General features: G+C 41.0%; 1 protein-coding gene across 3 annotated transcripts in view; it reads right to left on the bottom strand.

Moving 5' to 3' along the window:
- alcama (activated leukocyte cell adhesion molecule a) overlaps positions 1–17,667 on the bottom strand; it is a 65,934-nt gene extending 48,267 nt beyond the window's left edge. For all 3 annotated transcript variants that reach the window (XM_062406326.1, XM_062406325.1, XM_062406327.1), the window contains exon 1: positions 17,438–17,667. In XM_062406326.1, the coding sequence (XP_062262310.1) occupies positions 17,438–17,498 (61 nt within the window). In that variant the 5' untranslated portion in view covers positions 17,499–17,667. The remainder of the gene's footprint in view (positions 1–17,437) is intronic.
- Between the last annotated feature and the right edge of the window lie 2,304 nt (positions 17,668–19,971).

The following is a 19,971-nucleotide window of genomic DNA, read 5'->3' as shown; positions in this document are numbered from 1 at the left end:
TTCTTCTTTGTGGATGAAAGCATCCTTTCTTACATTAAATGTTTGAACGGCAGATCAGTCACCATCCTCCTCACTCTGTATTACCATTGGCAGTTCTAAAAAAAGATGCGCACAAGTTAGATAATATTAAAAGTAACTAACTGAGGGCTGGAAAGATGAAATAAATGTCAACACTTGGTCACAGCATCTAAGCCACTGAAAAGATGGGCCACTTGACAGGTATCTCGCAAAGCAACAAAGGATCTTTTTAATATAAATGTTTGAGGAATCACAACAAATCTCCACAGTTTTTTTCACTTTAGGCTGAAAATGGCTTAAGAAAATCTATTAAAACAAATTTTAGCAGTTGTGCAACATCACCACTGTAAAGTTGAACTTAGAAAACATGTGTAGAAACAAGCTCACTCTCCTGAATGATTTTATCTTTTCAGGCCAAACTCTTCTTGGGAAAATTGACGAGTTGGGCCTGGATTCCTCTCAACTGGTTTTGAAAAGATACAATCATTCAGGAGAGTGAGCTTGTAGGAGCTTTATTCATAAGAATATATTAGGATATGTGAACACAATATTGAACGTAGGCTTAACTGAATGGCACTGAAATCAAAGAAAGAGAGGCATATTTGGTAACAGATGTGACTAAACAGAGAAGGGAGCCATGGAAGGCCAACACAAACCAAAGCAGAGACAGTTAGACAGTCTTGGAGGGGTCTAAGCTGGAGATTAGCCAATTCCTCCATGGCCTCGGGTTGGCTTGATTATTGCTGTATATGTCAGCAAGAGACACAGGAATGGCTGACATACACAGCAGCTTTGCACTGTAGCTGTGAGGCTTGCTTTATAAATGAGGAAAGGGATGCCTTTTCTCTCACAGCCTCTTCTTTACTAGACATAACAGCCCATTGTTTTCTTCCTCTGTGTGTGTCTCTGTGTGTCTCTGTGTGTGTGTGTGTGTGTGTCTGTGTGTGTGTGTGTGTGTGTGTGTGTGTGTGTGCGCATGCATGCGAGTATGTGTCATCATATCAAAATGTGGCCCTTGCGACAACAGACAGGAACTACTACAGAGGTGGTTTTGAGTACTTGAGAACGTATCCCAGGATGAAATAGCTGATTTCTGGTCCATCCCAGGAGACAGTCTGATGGTGGTGGGTTTTATTTCTGTATGGTCCCTTGGAGATCACCCTGGAATTTTTTCAATAGGACCAAAAGAGGCAGGGCTTCCAGTGGTTCCCATCAAGTCCCAAAGTTAAAATTAAGCCTTAATACCCCTAGCCTCAGAGGAGAACATCAGGATATAGTAGGTCTGGCCTTGCTTTGACCTTACACTACGCTGTAGCTTTACACTTACTATAAACAGCGATTCTTGAATAAACAAGAGATCCAAAGATTTATGATTTTAACTTAAGATTAATACTGTAGAATACTTTATGATGATTTCAGACTTCATGTGATCTGAAAACTAATTTATCATAAACCAGAGGTGAACTTTGTTAGGTTAAAAATAGAATAGTTTACAAAATAATTTGAGCTTGGTATGTTTCAAATGATTATAATACAGCAGTGATTGTTTCCTAGTTTAAGATGGTAACCTATAATGGTACCAACATGATGATTTAGGGCAGGGCCCTTCAATAGGCGGCCCGCGGGCCGAATCCGGCCCCCGAGCTGCTTTGGACTGGCCCCCGGAGTGTGCTTGAAAAGTGCTTGAATTAAAAAAATATATATATAATTTTTTTTTTTTTAAATACAATTATTTTTTTTAAACTAACAATTTAGTAGCACTTAAATGGCACTTACGCAGAGCACTTTGTAGTTTTGCTTTATTTTGAACCGGGCCGTGGGTCATTTGGTACCAGGCTGCCCAGAAAGAATAAACAACTACATTATTTCCGTTTTATTTATAATCTGATTCTGAACGGTGTTTTATTTTGAAAAATGACCGGATCCTCTCCGTTATGACTCATGCTTTACGCATGTCAAGACGCTTGTCTCGGTCACGTTTTTGCTGAACACAAACACAAACGGTATTTGTCGGACCCATTTGTCAACAAACCAGGTGAATCCAGCATGTCTGTGCAAGGAGAAGATCAGCTGCTGGAGATCGCAAATGATGGCGGCCTTAAAAGTATGTTCGAGAAAAACACTCTACCGGTGTTCTGGATTAAAGTCACGGCAGGATACCCTGGGATCGCCAAAAGAGCACTAAAAACTCTGTTGCCATTTCCGACATCATATCTGTGCGAAGCGGAGTTTTCTGCTGTGACGCAACCAAAACGAAATTACGGAGTAGACTGGCGATTCTACATGGATTTGCGCCCCGGGCCATGGTTTTTAATTTGAAGTTCTTAATTATTCTGTTTTGTTTTTAAGAGTCTTCTTAATTTGTTGGGTCTCATAGAGTTTTCAGACATAAATAACACACTTGTCTCTCCTCATGTCCTACCACATTGACTGTGAACCAGGCGTCATCGTACTTTCTTTTCAACTTGATTTTTGAACACCGTCTATTGTTTGTCCCTGACTGTCAATGGCTGCTCGACGTGAATGAGCTCTGATCTCACTGTGTGTGTCTCTGAGAGAGTGAGCGGGGCGGGGGCGGAGCCCTGGGGCCTGTGTGTGTGCTGTCCGTCCGTGAAAAATATGCGCGACAGGCACAACACTGTTCAGGGATCCGCTGCAGAGGAGCTGAAGAGCCGCCCCCGGCCTCAGATCCTCGGGTTGCCGGCTACGGCGAAAGAGCGATTTGTTTACTGCTCTGCCGTTAAAGAGATGCGAAAGTTAAAACATTGGTTTGTCTATAATATTAGTTTATGCCTCGTGGGGCGTGCCACACAGTTTGAGAACCACTGCTCTATACAGTGGATCCCCCGTCCCCCCCTTGTCTGTTCCATTTGGGAGTCCCCCTTCTCACGCAGCATCAAGCAGGGGCGCCTGCAGTTGCAGGGGGCGACAATTTGCCAATTCCCCACAAGGTGATATGATAGATAATAGAAAACCGCCTCGCGGGCCAGATTACTTTTTTTTTTTTAAGTGCTTGTGCCGCCCCCCACGTGTCATGAAAAATTGCCGCCCCGGGCGGCTGCCGGGTTCGCCAGTGCCCAAAACCGCCACTGTAGACTGGACATTAGCAGCACACTTCGGGTGTTATTGTCACTATTAGCCCTAGATGGGACCGCCTTGTTGCAGAGAAACAGGCTCAGGGCTTCCACTGATTCAGCGTTGTGGTTAGTTACATTTCATGCACTTTATAGTTGTTTTTTATTTGTGATTGATTCATTGTTACTCACTGCTGTGTTGTTGGTGCAATGTTACGAGGACGCTGCTAATAAAGTTGCATAAGAATACACATCAGTTTCACAATGATTATTATTATATTTAGAAAATACCCCAGTTTTTATGCTAGGCGTATATCATTATATTTTGTCGTATTTATCTGCAACATACGGAGCCCTTCTAGTGACATCAGTGGAATTGTTTTTATGTCAAATGTAGGCAAATTACATGCAAGTTAATAGGCATGTAAGACAAGCAAGCAATTAAGGTTCATTTTTGTAACAGTATGATTTAATTATGATGTTATTCACCTCATTAATTGTCATGCATTGTCATGTTGTAATTCAATTCAGAGGCCTACTATGCAGTTTTATTTTGTATTTGTTGGTGCACTTGGAATTTGTTCTAAGTAAATTCTAAACAGCTGATACAGTTCACCTGAACTGAGTGATTCATTTTTAAACATATTTCCTTGATAGACTACCATGCACTTTTAAGTTGTTGCAATTCTATTCAGTTCCATGCAATGCACGTTGTTGGTGGAGATACATTTGATTCTGCCTGTCTCTCAAATCAGTTTAATCTTAAGTATTGAGGATAATGACCAGTAAAGTTGTGTTGTTACAGCTATGTACAATGAAGTGCATGTTTTTGTTAGTTAATTGCATTTCTCCCATTGTCTGTTAATATGGCTTGGTTATTGCTCACCTGGTTTGATTTTTGAATCCTTGGGCCCATGAGAAACTGAATGGCCACATTATAACTGTCAAATAAAGACTGAAAGAAGTCCCTGACAACGACTTAGACTGTTACCCTAATTAGAAAAAAAAACAGGCTTGTCAAAAAGCACTAAAACGGAATTAGTTTGGGGCTTTTTATAACAAACACCAGTGTTTCCCCTACCATTGTTCAGGCCTGGCGGGCCGCCAGGCCAATGAGCGCCCCCGCCAGGCCAACAACCGGCCAAAATAAAATAAAAAATAAAATAAAATACTGCGCGCGGGTGTCGCGCGTGCGCAGATGATGCCCCTAACGGTCAATCTGACAGCATTAAGTTAGATAATCATTAGCATGGCACCACCAAAAAAAATTAAAAGGGATGAAGGACAAAAAGATATTTCAAGGTTCTTCCTAAACACGGTGCCAAACGAGAGTACAGGTGGGGAAGAAGGGCGAGTGACAGGTGTGGAGGAACAAGTCGGAGGGGCAGAGGTGAGAGATGTCCGCGAGAGCAACCAACCGAGCGCTAGCAATAGCATCGGTGACTGAGATAGGGGCAGCAAACACCGAAAATCCGGCTGGGACCCAGACTGGCTTAAAAATCCCAAATATAGCCAGTGGCTATACCAGACTCAACATGGTAGGTTACAATTTGTTGCCTGATTCACGTCTTTGTTATCACTCCTTAAAAGTAGTCCGGTAAGCGTGTCCGGTTGCTTAGCGAGGGGACATGGGTGTTTATTAATGACGTGTTCGCGTATCGTAGTGTCCGCGCGCGTCCGAAATAACTGTAAATGAGTAGGCTACTGCTAGTACTTTTGCAGGCTGAACGTTAAAATACTTCTTAACTTAGAGAGATGGGTTCTGCAGTAGTGCGCAATTGGACCTTCGAGGATTCCTGGTCACTAAATTCGCGTAAGACCACTCTCTCCCACCAGTCTTGGCTGCGGACTCGCATCCAAATTCCTCTTGTTTGCGGCGGAGCTTAGGGTAAATATAAAGATCTGACGAGAAATTTACGTTGCTGCGCTGTGCTGCTCCTTCTTAATTGAAGGAGCAGGCAGAGAAAAGCTCTCTCCTGCTGTGCTTTCATTAAAAGGGCTCAAAAGTCTGGTTCTGGAAGTAAAAACCCTATTCATTTTTCCCATTGAGAATTGGATTATTAGCCATAATATCATAACCATCCAAGCTCACCACCAGCTATCTCAATATGTATTGGTGCGTTATGCTCCTGTACATGAAATTAGTTTATATTAAATCAACTTTGTTTTTAGAAAAACACTGTTTATTCTCCGGCAGAAGAACTATACCACGAACCGATCGCGTAAATGCGACGTCTGATTGGTTCAGCCCGCGATTACCATGAACATTTTCAAATGAGGTTTTGAAGGAGAATTATTTTTTTTCGATAAAATTAAAATAAAATAATAATAGACTTTCTGAATTGAAATATTTTTCGTTTACAGGAATGTTCTGTCGCATATGCCGCCAGCATAAGCAGGCTGTAAAGAGAGGATCACCCCAAAGGGTGTTCATTGAGGTCCCCTCTCAGACGTTCAGAAAGGATGTCTTGGATACCCATTTCAATCAATCAATCAATCAAATTTTATTTGTATAGCCCATATTCACAAATTACAATTCATCTCATAGGGCATTTGAGGTCAGAACATCACAGTGCAGCGTTTAAGGCCCACACAACTTTGGTTAAAGGTAAGATTTAATCTAATGATTTGATTTCAGTGAAAGAATTTGACAACTAGACTTTAATCACATTAATGTGAAACTGATGTGTAAGGGCTTATTTTGCTCTTTGTCCAGGTCACTCTGTCACAGCAGCTTTCGAGCCTGTGGTCGTTATTGAGCATGAGGCTGTGGTGGGTGCTTTCAAGTGTCTGTACTGGCTGGTAAAACACGAAATTGCCCACCACACTAACTATCCAGCTCTGCTTGAGCTAGCTGATCTGCTGGGTTGTGACTACTTTGCCAAACTGAAGGTAACTGTATAATATTAACTGGTAAACTGTCAACTGTATTATAATAAGACTTATATAATTTTAATTTTTGTATTTTTCTATATCTCTTTTATTTTCAAAGATAGGGAAATCCACCAACTATAGGTCCCACCGCATGGTTGATGAAATGCTGGAAATACTGGCTGGTGTTATAGAAGCACCAATCCTGCAGGACATTAGAAACTCCCAGGCTGTCGGGATCGAACTGGATGAGAGCACTGATGTTGCTGTGATTAAACAGCTGGATGTACATGTTCGGTAAAAAGATAATGTTTTCTTGTAACAATAATTTAACATAGTTTGAAAAATATATTGCAAGATCAAGCTATGTGTATTTATTTAATTTTAAAACTATTTTATTTTAGATACCTTGATAAAGAGTTCTTTTTAGCCAGTTTTTGGATTTGGTTCCCCTTCCTGATGGGAAGGCTGACACCATTGTGACTGCCATCCATAAAATCCTTGATCAGAAGGGCATTCCCAAGGACAAAATATTTGGTCTTGGGACGGACGGTGCAGCAGTCATGACAGGTATAAGATTATTGGACTTAAATATATTGTTTTTTTCGCAATTATACCCTCAAATCTTTTTTTAAAAATAGGACGCCATAATGGAGTGGTGAAACAACTCTGCGAACAACTCTAGTCGCTGTGCACTGTGCTGCCCATCGTTTGGCTCTGGTCTGCAGAGATGCCTCAGAGAAAACAGCCTACATGAAGACTTTCAGGGACCACCTGCAGCATCTTCACCTGTATTTTCGTAACAGCAGCAACAGGACAGAAGTTTTGAAGGCAGCAGCCACAACACTGGGAATCGCTAATCTGAAAGTTAAGGTAAGACAAACCTTAATTTTTACAAGGAGGAAAGATTACAGAAAACTGTTTCATTGCACCAGATATTTCATAATATTTTCCCTGCAATAATGTATAGGAGGTCAAGGACACACGCTGGCTTTCTCAGCACCAGGCAGTGGCAAACCTGCAGAGAAATCTCCCTGCAGTGCTGACGGCCCTTGCAGAGGAGGTACAACACAATAAGTGCCCTGTGGCAAAAGGACTCTACTCCTTTTGTGCCACTTATCGTTTTGTAGCTGCATTGCACCTTCAGGCTGATGTGCTTCCTCATCTGGCGAGATTGTCAAAGATCTTCCAGAAGGAGGACGTTAATTTCCTCGCTGTGAAAGACCAGGTTAGATTATCCACTGTCCTTGTTATAACTTTTTTTTTAATCCAAACAAATGATTTGATATTTTTTTTTGGTTGTGCAGTTGTCACACTGCATACTAAATGTAACTTTGTTTTTCCCTCAGGTACCAGTCACAATTGCCTCAATCCAAAGGATTAAGGAGGCAGGTCACAACCAACCTCCTGGCTCAGCCCTGGCCAAACTCCACCACGACCTGAATGATCCCAGGGGGCTGGGAATGTTTAATATCAGGGCTGAAGAGGAGAGAGAGAGGAGAGGGCAGCAGTCCTCTGGCAGCAGTGACCAGCAATCATTTTGGGGTCGATTTTGCACTCAGGTATTTATTTTTATATTTATTTATATTAGCTAATTGCAACCTGACAGATACAACTATTTTGTACCACAATTATCATAGGATAACAAATTTTTTTTTTAACAAACTAGGTGATGGAGTCATATCTGCTGCAACTTGTGGAGCAGTTGAACGGGCGTTTCCAGGAACTCCACATCCTTGGGGCATTTAGTGTGCTGAGCCCACAAGCAGCCAGGAAGCTGGATCAGGATGTGCCTGTGAGCCAACTGAAGACTCTCGCAAAAAAGTTCCACCCAATGGATGAGCAGACACTGCTGGAAGAGTGGTCTTCATTCAGAGAACATCTCACTACTGGCATTCTGAAGGTGAAAGAATTTTTTAAGAGCTAGCTTTGTCCCTTATCAAATTTCATCCTATATTAATGTTCCTTGTCAACTGCTCTGTCAAACTATAGGACAAGAACCAGATGGATGTAATGAAGGAGCTGACCTCACAGTACGATGAGCTCAGTCAGCTCTACCCCTGTCTGAGCAAGCTTGCTGCAATTGGGCTCACTATTCCGCTCAGCAGTGTTAACTGTGAGCGAGATTTTTCCACTATGAACAGGGTAACACAACTCATCAATAATTTTAGCAAAGTAATTTCTACCTTTAGTCAAAATTTTAAAATCTAACAAAGACAAAAACAAATCTTCACTTTTGGTAGGTGAAAACTGACCTCAGGAACAGGCTGCAGGGAGAGCACTTGGGGGACTGCCTGAAAATATCCATAAATGGGCCGCCTGTTGGAAACTTCCCTTATCAAGAGGCCATGGAGCAATTCTTCCAAAAGCCAAGAAAGATCAAGTGTAGCAACCAGCCATGCTCACTGTGTTCATAATAAAATAAGTGTATTGTAAATAAAATGAGTGTATTGTAAATAAAATTAGTGTATTGTAAATAAAATTTGTTTATTGTTAATAACGTGTTTATTGAATCATTATCAACTTGTGATGGCGAAGCAAGTGTTTTATATGGAAATAACCAACAAATACTCTAGCATCCCGTGAAAAATCACACTATCAGCTCTACCACCGGGCCTAAAAAAAATTCTAGGGGAAACACTGAACACTTACCTGTAGGCTACCCCCTAAATCTAGACAGGAAAATCCAAATAAAGATCATCTACTAGAGCCTCTTATCAGATATGCCAAGTGTATGCCGATAAAAAGTTTGCAGTATGTGCTTGAAAAGTGCAGTTAACCTTCAGAGGCAGCTCCAGAAGAGGTGAACAGACATGGAGAGTATTTGTTCATTGACTGAAGAGCAAAGAATAACACAAAGGATTTTCTCAATGGATAAGATGCTTTTTTCTCCCAACTGGACTGATTGTTCTACATGGCAAGTGTGAATGGGTAATGTAATGGGTGTAAGTATGGCCGAAAATAAACTTGCTGTAGTTGTTCACATACTCACATACACACAAATGTACAACCCGCTGACGATACACCACACATTCCCTATACTATTGCTCCACTGCCCCTACCGGTCAAGTGCATACTGCATCTGGCGTACGCGTAGCGTAAGGACGTGCACAACCGATGCTCAAAATGGACGCAGGATACGCGAGGCAGCCATCATGCGAACACGTACGCATAGTAAACAGCAAACATATCTCCGCCTTATGGAGAAAGGGGGAGCTACAAAGAATTAATTATGACATAATGCACCACGGAACTATTGGTAACCTTATTTGGAGGGTGAGCTCAAGATTCAGGCCTTAAGACCAGGAGTCTTCTGCTGGTGCCAGGTTCCAAATCCCAGAATATCTTGTTGCAAGACTTAATTTAACAGAAAAGCTTCCTTTTGTTTCAATATGATGTATTCATTTTAATATAATAATTATAAAACAAAATAAAACACCAAAGCAAAAACCTTTACAAGGCCAGTGCTCAGGCCCAAACTTATTTTTATTATTCAGCCAAAACCACACATGATAACAAAGCTGCCAACCCAGGGCTACTGCAATTTAGACAATAAAACAGAGCACTGTGCTGATAGAGAAGGAATACAAAGTGTTGAATGGCTAAATCCTACAACCATGATCTTAACAAAAATAAATAAACTGAAATGCAGAGATAATTCCATTAAAATCTATTAATTAGAAACTGCAGATTGTGCATACATGGGCAAGGATGAGAGCAGTCTGCATTCCTCATTCACAGTACTGAAACCTGAGCAGCTCGACAGCATCATGTGAAGCATCATGTTGTACCACCAACTGCTCCACAAGCACAGAGGTGCCTGTCAGCTTACATACCAAAAGCCTGGGCTGCAAGCCGCATACGGTTTAGGATTACCAATAGACACAGCATGCTGGAGGGATAAAGTTAAATACAGCTGCGAGATTGTAAAGGAAGGAGGGAATCTTAAAGACCCCAAATCTTGTGTTATGTATCCTTGATTTTACTGAAAAGTTACAGAATTTTCCACTATTAAAAGGCTTTTTAATATTTTTTCAACTAATCCGTATTTGATATTGCTTTGTAATTTATTGACAAAATTAAAGACCTAAAAGTTACACATCTGTAAAACAATAAAACAACTGATATTATTAATCGTGTTATTGGTGACATATTCCAATTAAAACAATATGAAGTTAGATTGTTACCTGTTGTTCAAACTCCTCAACTCTGTCTACTGAGTCCATGGCTGTGAATGTTCAATATTTAAGACTAACAGCTGCATTATTTTGATGCCTACAAAGAATCCAAGAGCTTAAATGCTGGAGAAGTGGTAGGTGGTGAACACCTCAGCTCAATGTTGTTTAAAGCAAACATGGTGATCTACAACTGCAGTGCTTTCATCAAGCATTAGAAGCCTTCGGGGAAAAACACAAGATGAATGCTTACTTTGTTAAGCCACTGAAAAGCACCAATTAAAAGCAGCGAACAATGTCAACATGACCCACTTTCCCGTCTCTTCTGATGCATATGTTGTAAACTACCAGTCTGTCAACAAGGCAGAAGTCGTAACACAAACTCCACATTCCCGTCTGTACAGTATTAGTCCAAAACGCAGAGCTGTGCCCTCTGACCCCAGGTATGCTTGCACCCTACCTTAATATACACTGTGTAACACAATCCTTTGGCATGTGGAGAAAAGCGTCTGTCGTATCCAGCAGCTTTTAAGATGATCAGGTCTAGTCTGCAAACTGTTGCTTGAGCAGGAATACAATATTATGAAGTCAAAGCTATAGGAAAGTCACACAGCCGATGTCTGACTGACAAATTTAATTATTCTGAAAAGAATGGACAGGCAGTTTCTTCTCTTATTTTAAATGCTGGATGTTTTGACCACCATCTTAAAAACAGGTTAAGATCAGGGCTCAGAAAAAATAATAATCACAATTATTTTGGACAATATCGAAAACACGATTATTCAAAAATTATTAATATGTGCCCTTATTCTGAAGTGGGTCCAGTGAGCCAGGCGGCAGCGCGCTTGAGAATGGATGCGACGTGGCCGCTACATTGTGTGGTGCTGCTTCTCGTCGAATCCTCGAATCCGAAGTGTTCCAATATAAGAGAACCTTTTCTACCCTTCTACCCTGAATGCTTGGGGGGAAGGACTGAATTGCGCATCTCTTTCGAAAAAAATTGCAAATAATCGTTTCAACTCAATTATAGTAGTTTGGAGATCGATTGACCCCATAATTGAAATCACGATTAAAATTCCATTTAATCGAGCAGCCCTAATGTCTGGGCTTTCGGACACTTGGATGATACCACACAAGCAAGTTGTCTGTTTTTCTGTTGTGTTATTATGTCTAAAGAAGATGCAACTTGGCTGCAACTCTACCCCAGAGACTGGGGGGGTAAAACACTTCACTAACGAGTGAATTTTCAATTTTAGGTGAACTATCCCTTTAAGGTTGCAATAATGGCCACTGGTTATCATGTTAAAGCTCTGCTTGTTTAATTTGTCAGTTGATTTCTATTGTACTTTGAGTGAGTCCAAACAAGTTAGCATCAAGGGAACACAGCCACGCCTCTGCAAAGACAGTTTTGGAGAGTCAGTCTGGAAACTGGGTCTTACAAAACTCTCAACTTAGGGGTGGAGACTTGTGTGTCAGCTCATGAGGGCATGGCTCTTTTCAGTACAGAATATGGGCCAAAATGTAAGTGTGTCCAGCCCCAGGGGGGTTTAGCGAACACATCACTGTCTTCACATTCTGTTTAACCCCTTCTCATTACTTGTTGGCTAATATTGTATTCATCAACTCCAAAGTGAGCGGCACATTTAAAATACATTTATTCTATATTTTAAATAATGCTTATCTAACAGAGCTTCTCACTGGCCCTCTCTCTATGGTATGTATTGGACTTCTATGTAAGAATGACCTCTTATCTACATAAATTATAGTCTTTCTGAGTACAGCATGCTCATTCCAAATGTAACTCATTCTTCATCACGACCCTGTCCACACACATACAGCACCAGCAAGTATACAAATATGTGAACAAAAATAAGTCATTTAAATAATACATTCTTGCGCTTTTCTTTGGCTGCCAATTAAACATGTAAAAATCTTGATGATAAAACTTTATTTTAAATATCAGTGTACATGCAGTGGGGAGTGAGGTTCCAGGGGGGTAAAGTAAGTGTATTGCTCTAAGGCAATTTAGACAAATCTAATAAAAGGTCCTATCCCCACTCATCTCATTGCTGAAATTAGTAAATTAAAACAGCACAAGGTAGGAGGTAGTATCACCATTAAATTATCATGAATTTTCAACCAAAATTGGCTTCAGTCCTGTTGCAATGTGTTTAACATCAATGCTACAGAAGCAGTGACAGCACTACTTTTGCTTTTCAGCCTTCTAAAAGGACTCTGTCTAAAGTGGGGTCAAGTTCTGGAAACACTTTATAGTGAATAAGATCACACAACAACACAGTCAATTAGAAACTTTTTTCTTGAGAGAATAATGATAATAGTTATGCAACACAACCAATAATAATTGTGAATATTACTTTTGAATATATAGGAACATTATAATTATACCATGATAATACTGATGACCCAAGATTATTACCGTGGTAGGACATTTTCAGTTTCATCTCTAGTGAGAGGAAAGTGGATTCTTTAACACACGACCATCAGAAGAGCATGAACGTGTTGCTGAATGGTAAAACATAACAGATTCTTCTTCATGCTGCTTTAGTAGGAATTATTTTATAGCTATGGACTCTGCTGCACCAGCCTCCCCACCAAAACCCCAGATTGTGGCTTTCTGCTTTTCTTATTTCTTCTTACCAGTTAATGCTATGCTGCCTCATTTCATGAGCATGTTTTTTCCTGGCAACATAGACTTGATCAGATTAAATTTCCGTGCCCATTAAACAAAGCTGCTACTCGTCTGATAGGATTTTGTCAGATACAATATTTAACTTCTCGTTTCTCGTTTACAGTCACCCTTCGCTGGAACTGTCAAGTGACTTTCACAATGACATTATGACAAGATGGGAACAACCTGACGCCTGGCCCAAGAGGAAACCTGCAACGCTACTGGTGAGTCATACTGTCTCATGTGACCCCAGCGTGTGTTTGTGTGTGTGTGTATGTGTGTGTGTGTGTGTCTGTGTGTATGTACGCATTTTTTCCCATGATCTCATTTATTTTGTTTCAATTTTGACACCAGTGTTCTTAAAACAGCTACTGTTGCTGCTTATCTCTAAACATGTTGATTAGTGAGGTAGAGAGGTATGCTTCTCACCTTGACAAAAGGGAATGGGGAGGGGGGCTGATCATAAATATTCAATGTTTTCCCTTCATTAGTTTCTCTGCTCTGTGCAGAGTACATATTTTGTTAAAGGTGCAATATTCAAGATTTATTTGCAGTCGTACCTTTTTATATTATTGCTAATATTAAAGCTTCTGCCATGCCCCGAACTCCGGAAAATCTCTGGACATTTCAACAGGGGCTGTATGTGTGGACGCAAAAGTTTGAGGGAGAGCCTCCAGACAGGAGATTCTCCTGCAAGCCCCCTAGCAAAGACTCTGGGGAATGTCCGAATCAGCCCATAGAGAAGACAGCAAGAGATTCTCCACATGAGTGAAATTCATAGTATTCCTATAATTTTATATAAAGTAGGCTTCTACACTTTTCCATGTGTCAGGCTGTCTTAACAGTACCTGTGTTTGACTTCCACATAGTGAATTAACGACAGAAGATGTATGCACCAACACCTTGCACACTGATGTATTTTTGCCGCAGGTAGAGGACAGATAATCAAAGACATCAGTATTTCAGCCACCATCTATGCCTTTGGGATATTTTATTTATTCAACAGTATAGTATTTACCTACGAATGTAGGCAAAACAACTGAATAAATTAAATTGAGCCACATTTGGAGTCAGGAAAGCAGGCCCCCTGGAAAGAAACTGTAGCTCAGAATTATTGTTGTATTACCCTTGGTGCTGATACATCCACCAACATCTATTTTCAACATCCTGCCTGAGTGTGATAATATCATGATGACATCTCAAGCTGTGTCAGCTTTTTAAGATACCATTGCTGCAGGAGGAGAAAACATTTCTTTCCGCGAGTGTCATACACTATTATTAAGTGTATGTTCTTGGAAGAGGACTAATCTATAAAGGAACCGTATAAACCTTTGATCCCTTTCACATGACAATTGCAAGTTATAGGCTGTTAATGTGACATGCCTGGACAGCAGGAGGGGCTGGGAGAGGCTTTCTGAATAACAAATGAAACTCAAGCCATCTGTCAGAAAGGTTTAGGTGGGGCTTCAAACAGAGTGTGACCTTTCAGAAATTAGCTACTGGGGTTGTTGGATGAAAGTAGCTAGACCCTTACCGCTATAGACCCTAACCAAGTTATTTACCCTCCAGGTTTACCTGTTGAGACAGAAAGATAGCATTTCAATCCACCCAACCCCCCTAGCAAAAGCAAACTGCGTGCGACTGCATACCACACCCATATCCGACATCCTCTGCCCTTATCAATCAGCATGAGTGAGGAGAAACTACCCAAATAAACAGGGGAAAGAAATGCATAAAGGTCATATTTTTTTGTCAATAATGCATCTCTACTGCTGCTTTGGATAGGTAATTTGTAGCACATATAATGTAGAACCGACATAAATCCACAGCTTTTATGAAAAGAAGAAAAAAAGAGCAGGTCCCCCACCCCATCTTTATGGGAGAACTACATCAACTTGTCACTACATGTCTAACAGCCACATGGTCTGTGCTTGAATACATACCATTAAAACCGGTTTTAGGTTTCTGCTTAGAATCGCTTCAGGACTTATGGCGAAGCATGTAGCCTAGGTCACTATGAGCTCTGACACCTGTGTGCTGCCTGGTAAGTCTGTCTGGCTTTCCAATGACGCTGCTGGTGGCATCATTTTTATGCCGCGGTGTTGAGATTATTTGTGTATGTCAAACAAAGATGACTGAAATTATGTCAGTTGCAGTTGAAGACAATAAATGTCAAACAACAGTTACTCCTCAACGTGCAACCATTGGACTGATTCTGTCTCATGTACTTGTCCGACTATTGAGAGACCACACATGCAACTGTATGGAATCCCAGTTGCTTAAGTCTGTGTCACCGCAGTGTGTAGTTACTGCAGTAGTCACCCTTTCAGTTTAACACAGAAGCCCTGAATCTGTCTGGTCTTCCATTAATAACTATCTACAAAAAAAGCTAAATAAATTTGAATTAGAAAATATTGCAGAAAAAAAAATGCCCCACAAGGACCGAAAATTATTACAAAGCTATTATCTGTCATTAATGTATTCATTTTCTCCAATAGCCCCCTCATTGCTGTATCCCATCATATTTGTGCTGGCAGCTTACCACACTCTCAAGTTACCCTGAAAAGCTTTCTGTGGCATCAAAACTTTTAAGTCTGAAAGTCCCTTTGAAAGTGCTCCCCTTTGATGTGAGAAATGCTACAGATCAAGCTGGAAACAAACTTCAGCTGCTATCTACTCTGCTTGTATCTGTCATTATGTGGAGGATAAGGATTTCATATTGAATGAAATGTGACCAAATAAATAAATAAGTACGCATGCACTCAGTCCTCCTGTGGAGTCACTGATCCAGTGACAGACCAGATAGCATCAAGTGATGGAACCCCTGGTGTGTCTACCACCACCACTCACACCCTCCTGCCTAACATTCCAAAACACACACACACACACAAACTTGGCAACCAGTCAGACAGGCTGCATGTCCTCCTACCGCTCTGACAAAGAACAGCTCTGTGAATAACCAGCAACACAAACGCAACTCATAGATAAGAACAGGGAGAAAAAATGTCAAACGTTATCTTGTCCTGTGTATAAATGACAATGTCAGTGGTGTCAGTGCTGCTTATAATTTATTAAGAGGATTAAGGATGCGGAGAAACAACACCATGCATTCCAACTCTAGACTGGATTACTGTAATTCTTGATTTTCAGGATGCATGTGAAAAGCTTCCACCTGGTCAAAAATGCTGCAGCACAACTGCTGAGAGGAAATAGGAGAGATCATATTACTGCTGTTTTAGCTTCTCTGCATTGGCTCCTAAAATTCAGAATATAATTCAAGATTCTGCTCCTCACATACAAATCCCTTAACAATCAAGCCCCTTCATATGTCAAAGAGTTCATAACACTGTATTGTCCCAATAGATCACTTATTAGGGGAATACAGCCTCTCTTGTGACTCCCAGAAACTGTAAGATTAGAACAGGAGATGGAGCCTTCAGCTACCAGGCTCCTCTCCTCTGAAACCAGCTCCCACTCTGGGTTCCAGAGGCAGACACCATCTCTACACATTAGGTTAGACTTCAAACTTTGATGAAGCTTATAGATCGGGCTAGATGTACTTGATGTAATGTAGATCAAGTGAGTCCTGAACCATCCTTTAGTTTGGCCGCTAGAGGTTTAGAATGCTGGGGGAGCTCCCATCATGCACTGAGCACTTCACCCCTTCTTCCTGTCCCTATGCCCCCACATTCATCTATTTTACTACATGTCACAAACTTTGTGTGTTTTCCCTCCATAGTCACGCCCCCCCCCCCCCCCCCCCCCCCATGAGCTACAGGATTTAGACAAAATAAAACCATCATTATTATTATTAGATTAACTGTTGCTGCTGTCATTAATACAATTTTTACATCTATAAGTATCACTCTTATTGTTTTTCATTATATCAACCAGTCTGTCAGAGCTGAAACACGGTGGTTACACAGCTGTGTTGAGATGATGATGTATGTACTTAGATTGAATGGAATCATTTCTGTCTTCTTCTCCGTCCATTCAACATCCTAATAAATACGATAACAGACACAGATCCAGAGATGCACACCCAAACCGAGGCTTGGATACGAGTTAATCCAAACAACCGCGTTCCTAATTACAACCAAATGATCTGTTATCAGGGAGCGCTCCGTCACCCCATGGCTGCCGGGGGGGGGGGGGGGGGGGGGTATGTTTGTGGGGCAGGGAGCTGGCATCATTTAAGGCAACTGCCTGAAAGGCGAATGGAAGATAATGTACCTCCTGTGCATTTACAGGGATAGATATGGCAAACATTTAAAACACTCACACACATTGATACGTAGTTGTGTGTAAACATATATTGTAATCACACACTGATAAACAATTGAATCATTGTTTAGGGGAAACCAAGCGTGAGTTTTCCTCCTTTTTCAGGCACAAGCATAACAAGACGTGAAGTGACTGTGGACGTGTATAACACGGTCATAAAGGAGGAACGGGGACTTCAGGTGTAAGTCTCATCTCTTGTAAGTAGTTGTTTCTGAGCGGAGCCTCGGGTCAGTTAGCTATCCGAAGCACCACATGCCTTCGGCCGTGGTGAGAAGCCTCCCATGCTTCCTGGAAGGCGTTCCTGCCACATTGCGGACGGCGCTTACCTTGGACGAGTGTCCCGGCGCTGACCAGGGCCAGCATGAGCAGCAGGGCAGACGAAGCCATCCTTAGAAAGTCGCTCTCAGGGGTTTGACGAGGCTGTACACACGAGGAGCTGGAGTCGGTGCGAAAGTGAGAGAACCCGGCCCGAGGATATGAGTGTTGTGCGAGGGAGCTGTGGAAAGTCCGGAAAACAACCAGAGCAGTGAATGCGAGAGTAAAGCAGGTGACACATTGAGAGCGCTGCGAGAAGAGGGGGGGCGGGGGGGATGACGCCTTGAGGTGCCGTCGGAAATCGAGCAACTCCCCCATCTGTATGGAGGTCAGCAATATCTAGACGATACAGGAAATAGTGGAAGTACGTGTTTGTTTCTATTTGTTTCATCTTATGAGACCATCCTGCTTTGAGACGCGTAGCGATCTGAGGTATACACGAGACGATAAAAGACATATAACGTAGCGTTCCATGACAGCACCTTTGTCAGAGAGCAGCATTTGCACTTGTCACTGTGACTCTGGAGTCAGCCTCAGTCAGCACAAGTCACTGTTTAACTAATATTAACTGGCTGATCAGTGATGCCTCCGTCCACCATTCTGAAACATGGGCTACTAGATCTCTTCACTCTAAACTAATCAGACGCCTGGCTGATGTAGAAATTGACGTATCAGTTTATTCTTTAAAACTTCCAATAGGCTACATATATATATGTATATATATATATAATTTTTTTTACCCAGAACACCTGAATCCATTGTCTGAACACATGTCGCCCTCTGAGAATTCAAAAAACTTACGAGGGGCACCCAAAGGCAGCATGTTTTCCTGCTTTGTTCGCTCCACCTTCAAGGTCCGGGTCAGAAGGATTGTGTAAACGAAAATACACGCAAATAATAGCAGCATATACCAATACAGATTTCTTATTTCCTTATTTCTGTTAAATATCACCAATAAATCCCACTTCATTATATATATATATATTTAGACAGCATAAGGCATCCTCGGCTAGTTAATTTTGATAATGCCAATGAAAGAGTATTGAATTCCGAGTGCCCTCACATAGCAGTGGTCTTCTAGACTGATGTGCCACATGGTTTGTTATACAGAACCAACTGATGTTTGGAAACTGTGTTGAATAGGGCAGCTACTTTTAAAAGATACTTGTAAGATGATTGGATGACCCATCTCTATCCAGACGCTTTTCATGTAAACCTGCTACATCTGAATGTCCACTTTGCCCTGCCTCTGGATTCCTCTCCTTTCTTATATATATGTGGTGGCTGTATGTGGAATCTGTTATTAAAGTACTAGTAAACACAGGAAACTGCATGGCATTCGTCATGTTTACAATACAATAATAATATATAATTGTTCACCACTATGCACAGTAGTTCATGAGTGTAAAAGGATAGCCTTTGGATCTTGATGTTTGTTGGTTTTAGAGTTAGTAAGAGGATAGGTCTCTAAGTACGAAAATATTGGGACACAGAGTTTTGGGACACAAGTTTTTCATTTGATTTACAATGTTAGTGGATTTAACGATAGTGTATTATATATTATTTTATGAATAGTGTATAATTGTCATGAATAAAACATTTTAATCTATCATCAGAGTTGCAACAGGGTGGAAACATTCTTACATACAAAGAGGTCAGAATGTGGAAGTATCATCTGACAGTCATTCTGTACACAGGCCTGACTTGGGCTGAGGAACTGGGTGTATGTTGACACACCAGCTTACTGACTAACTGACTGTCTGGCTGAATGGCGGACTAACAGGTTGACTGACTGACTTACTACCTGACTGACTCTCTAACTGACTAACTGGCTGGTTGGCCTACTGACTGACTGGCTTGCTGGCTGGCTGATGACTCATTGACTAACTAGCTGACTGACTGCCTTACTAACTGACTGACTGACTGACTCACTGACTGATCAAGCCACCGCTTCCAATAAAACAGCAACAAATGAGAAGCTGTGCGAATGCCCTAAACCTGCTTTTTCCTATAAATCTCATTTCATTAATACCAGACTTCAGCAATGTCGTGTCTTACCTGAGGCTTTGTTAAAAGTGAATTAATAAAACTGCCTATTGCTGGATGGTCAAATTAAACGGCCTGCAGCTTTGACTCAGCAATAGGTGAATCACTAAATGTTCTTATGTAGAGAAAATGTTATAATTTAAATGCTATTTACTCTGATACTACAGCATATTTTCATTAGAAAACTGTAATTTTAAGAATAACACTTTGAATAAGTTAGTACAATTTCCTTATTCGCTGTGTTAAATTCAAATTTATTAAATTCTATTCTGAATATATATCAATATATACTTGTTATGAAAAATCTAATCAATTGGACATACTAAAAAGCCTGAAACCTGTCTTGGAAAATATCACTGAAAGTGAATCCAAGTTGAAGGTAATGGCTAACTGGTGTGTAGATTCAAATTTGACTTTAAAAGTCATGGTGTCACATCCTATTGGGTTCACTAGCTTTATAAGAAAAATCTGTATTGATTATAATTATCTGGGACCTGCT

This window comes from Platichthys flesus, chromosome 15 (genome assembly GCF_949316205.1).
Source record: "Platichthys flesus chromosome 15, fPlaFle2.1, whole genome shotgun sequence".
Lineage (NCBI taxonomy): Eukaryota > Metazoa > Chordata > Actinopteri > Pleuronectiformes > Pleuronectidae > Platichthys > Platichthys flesus.
The sequence above is the reverse complement of the archived record's forward strand: the minus strand, read 5'-3'. Positions and strand labels throughout refer to the sequence as shown.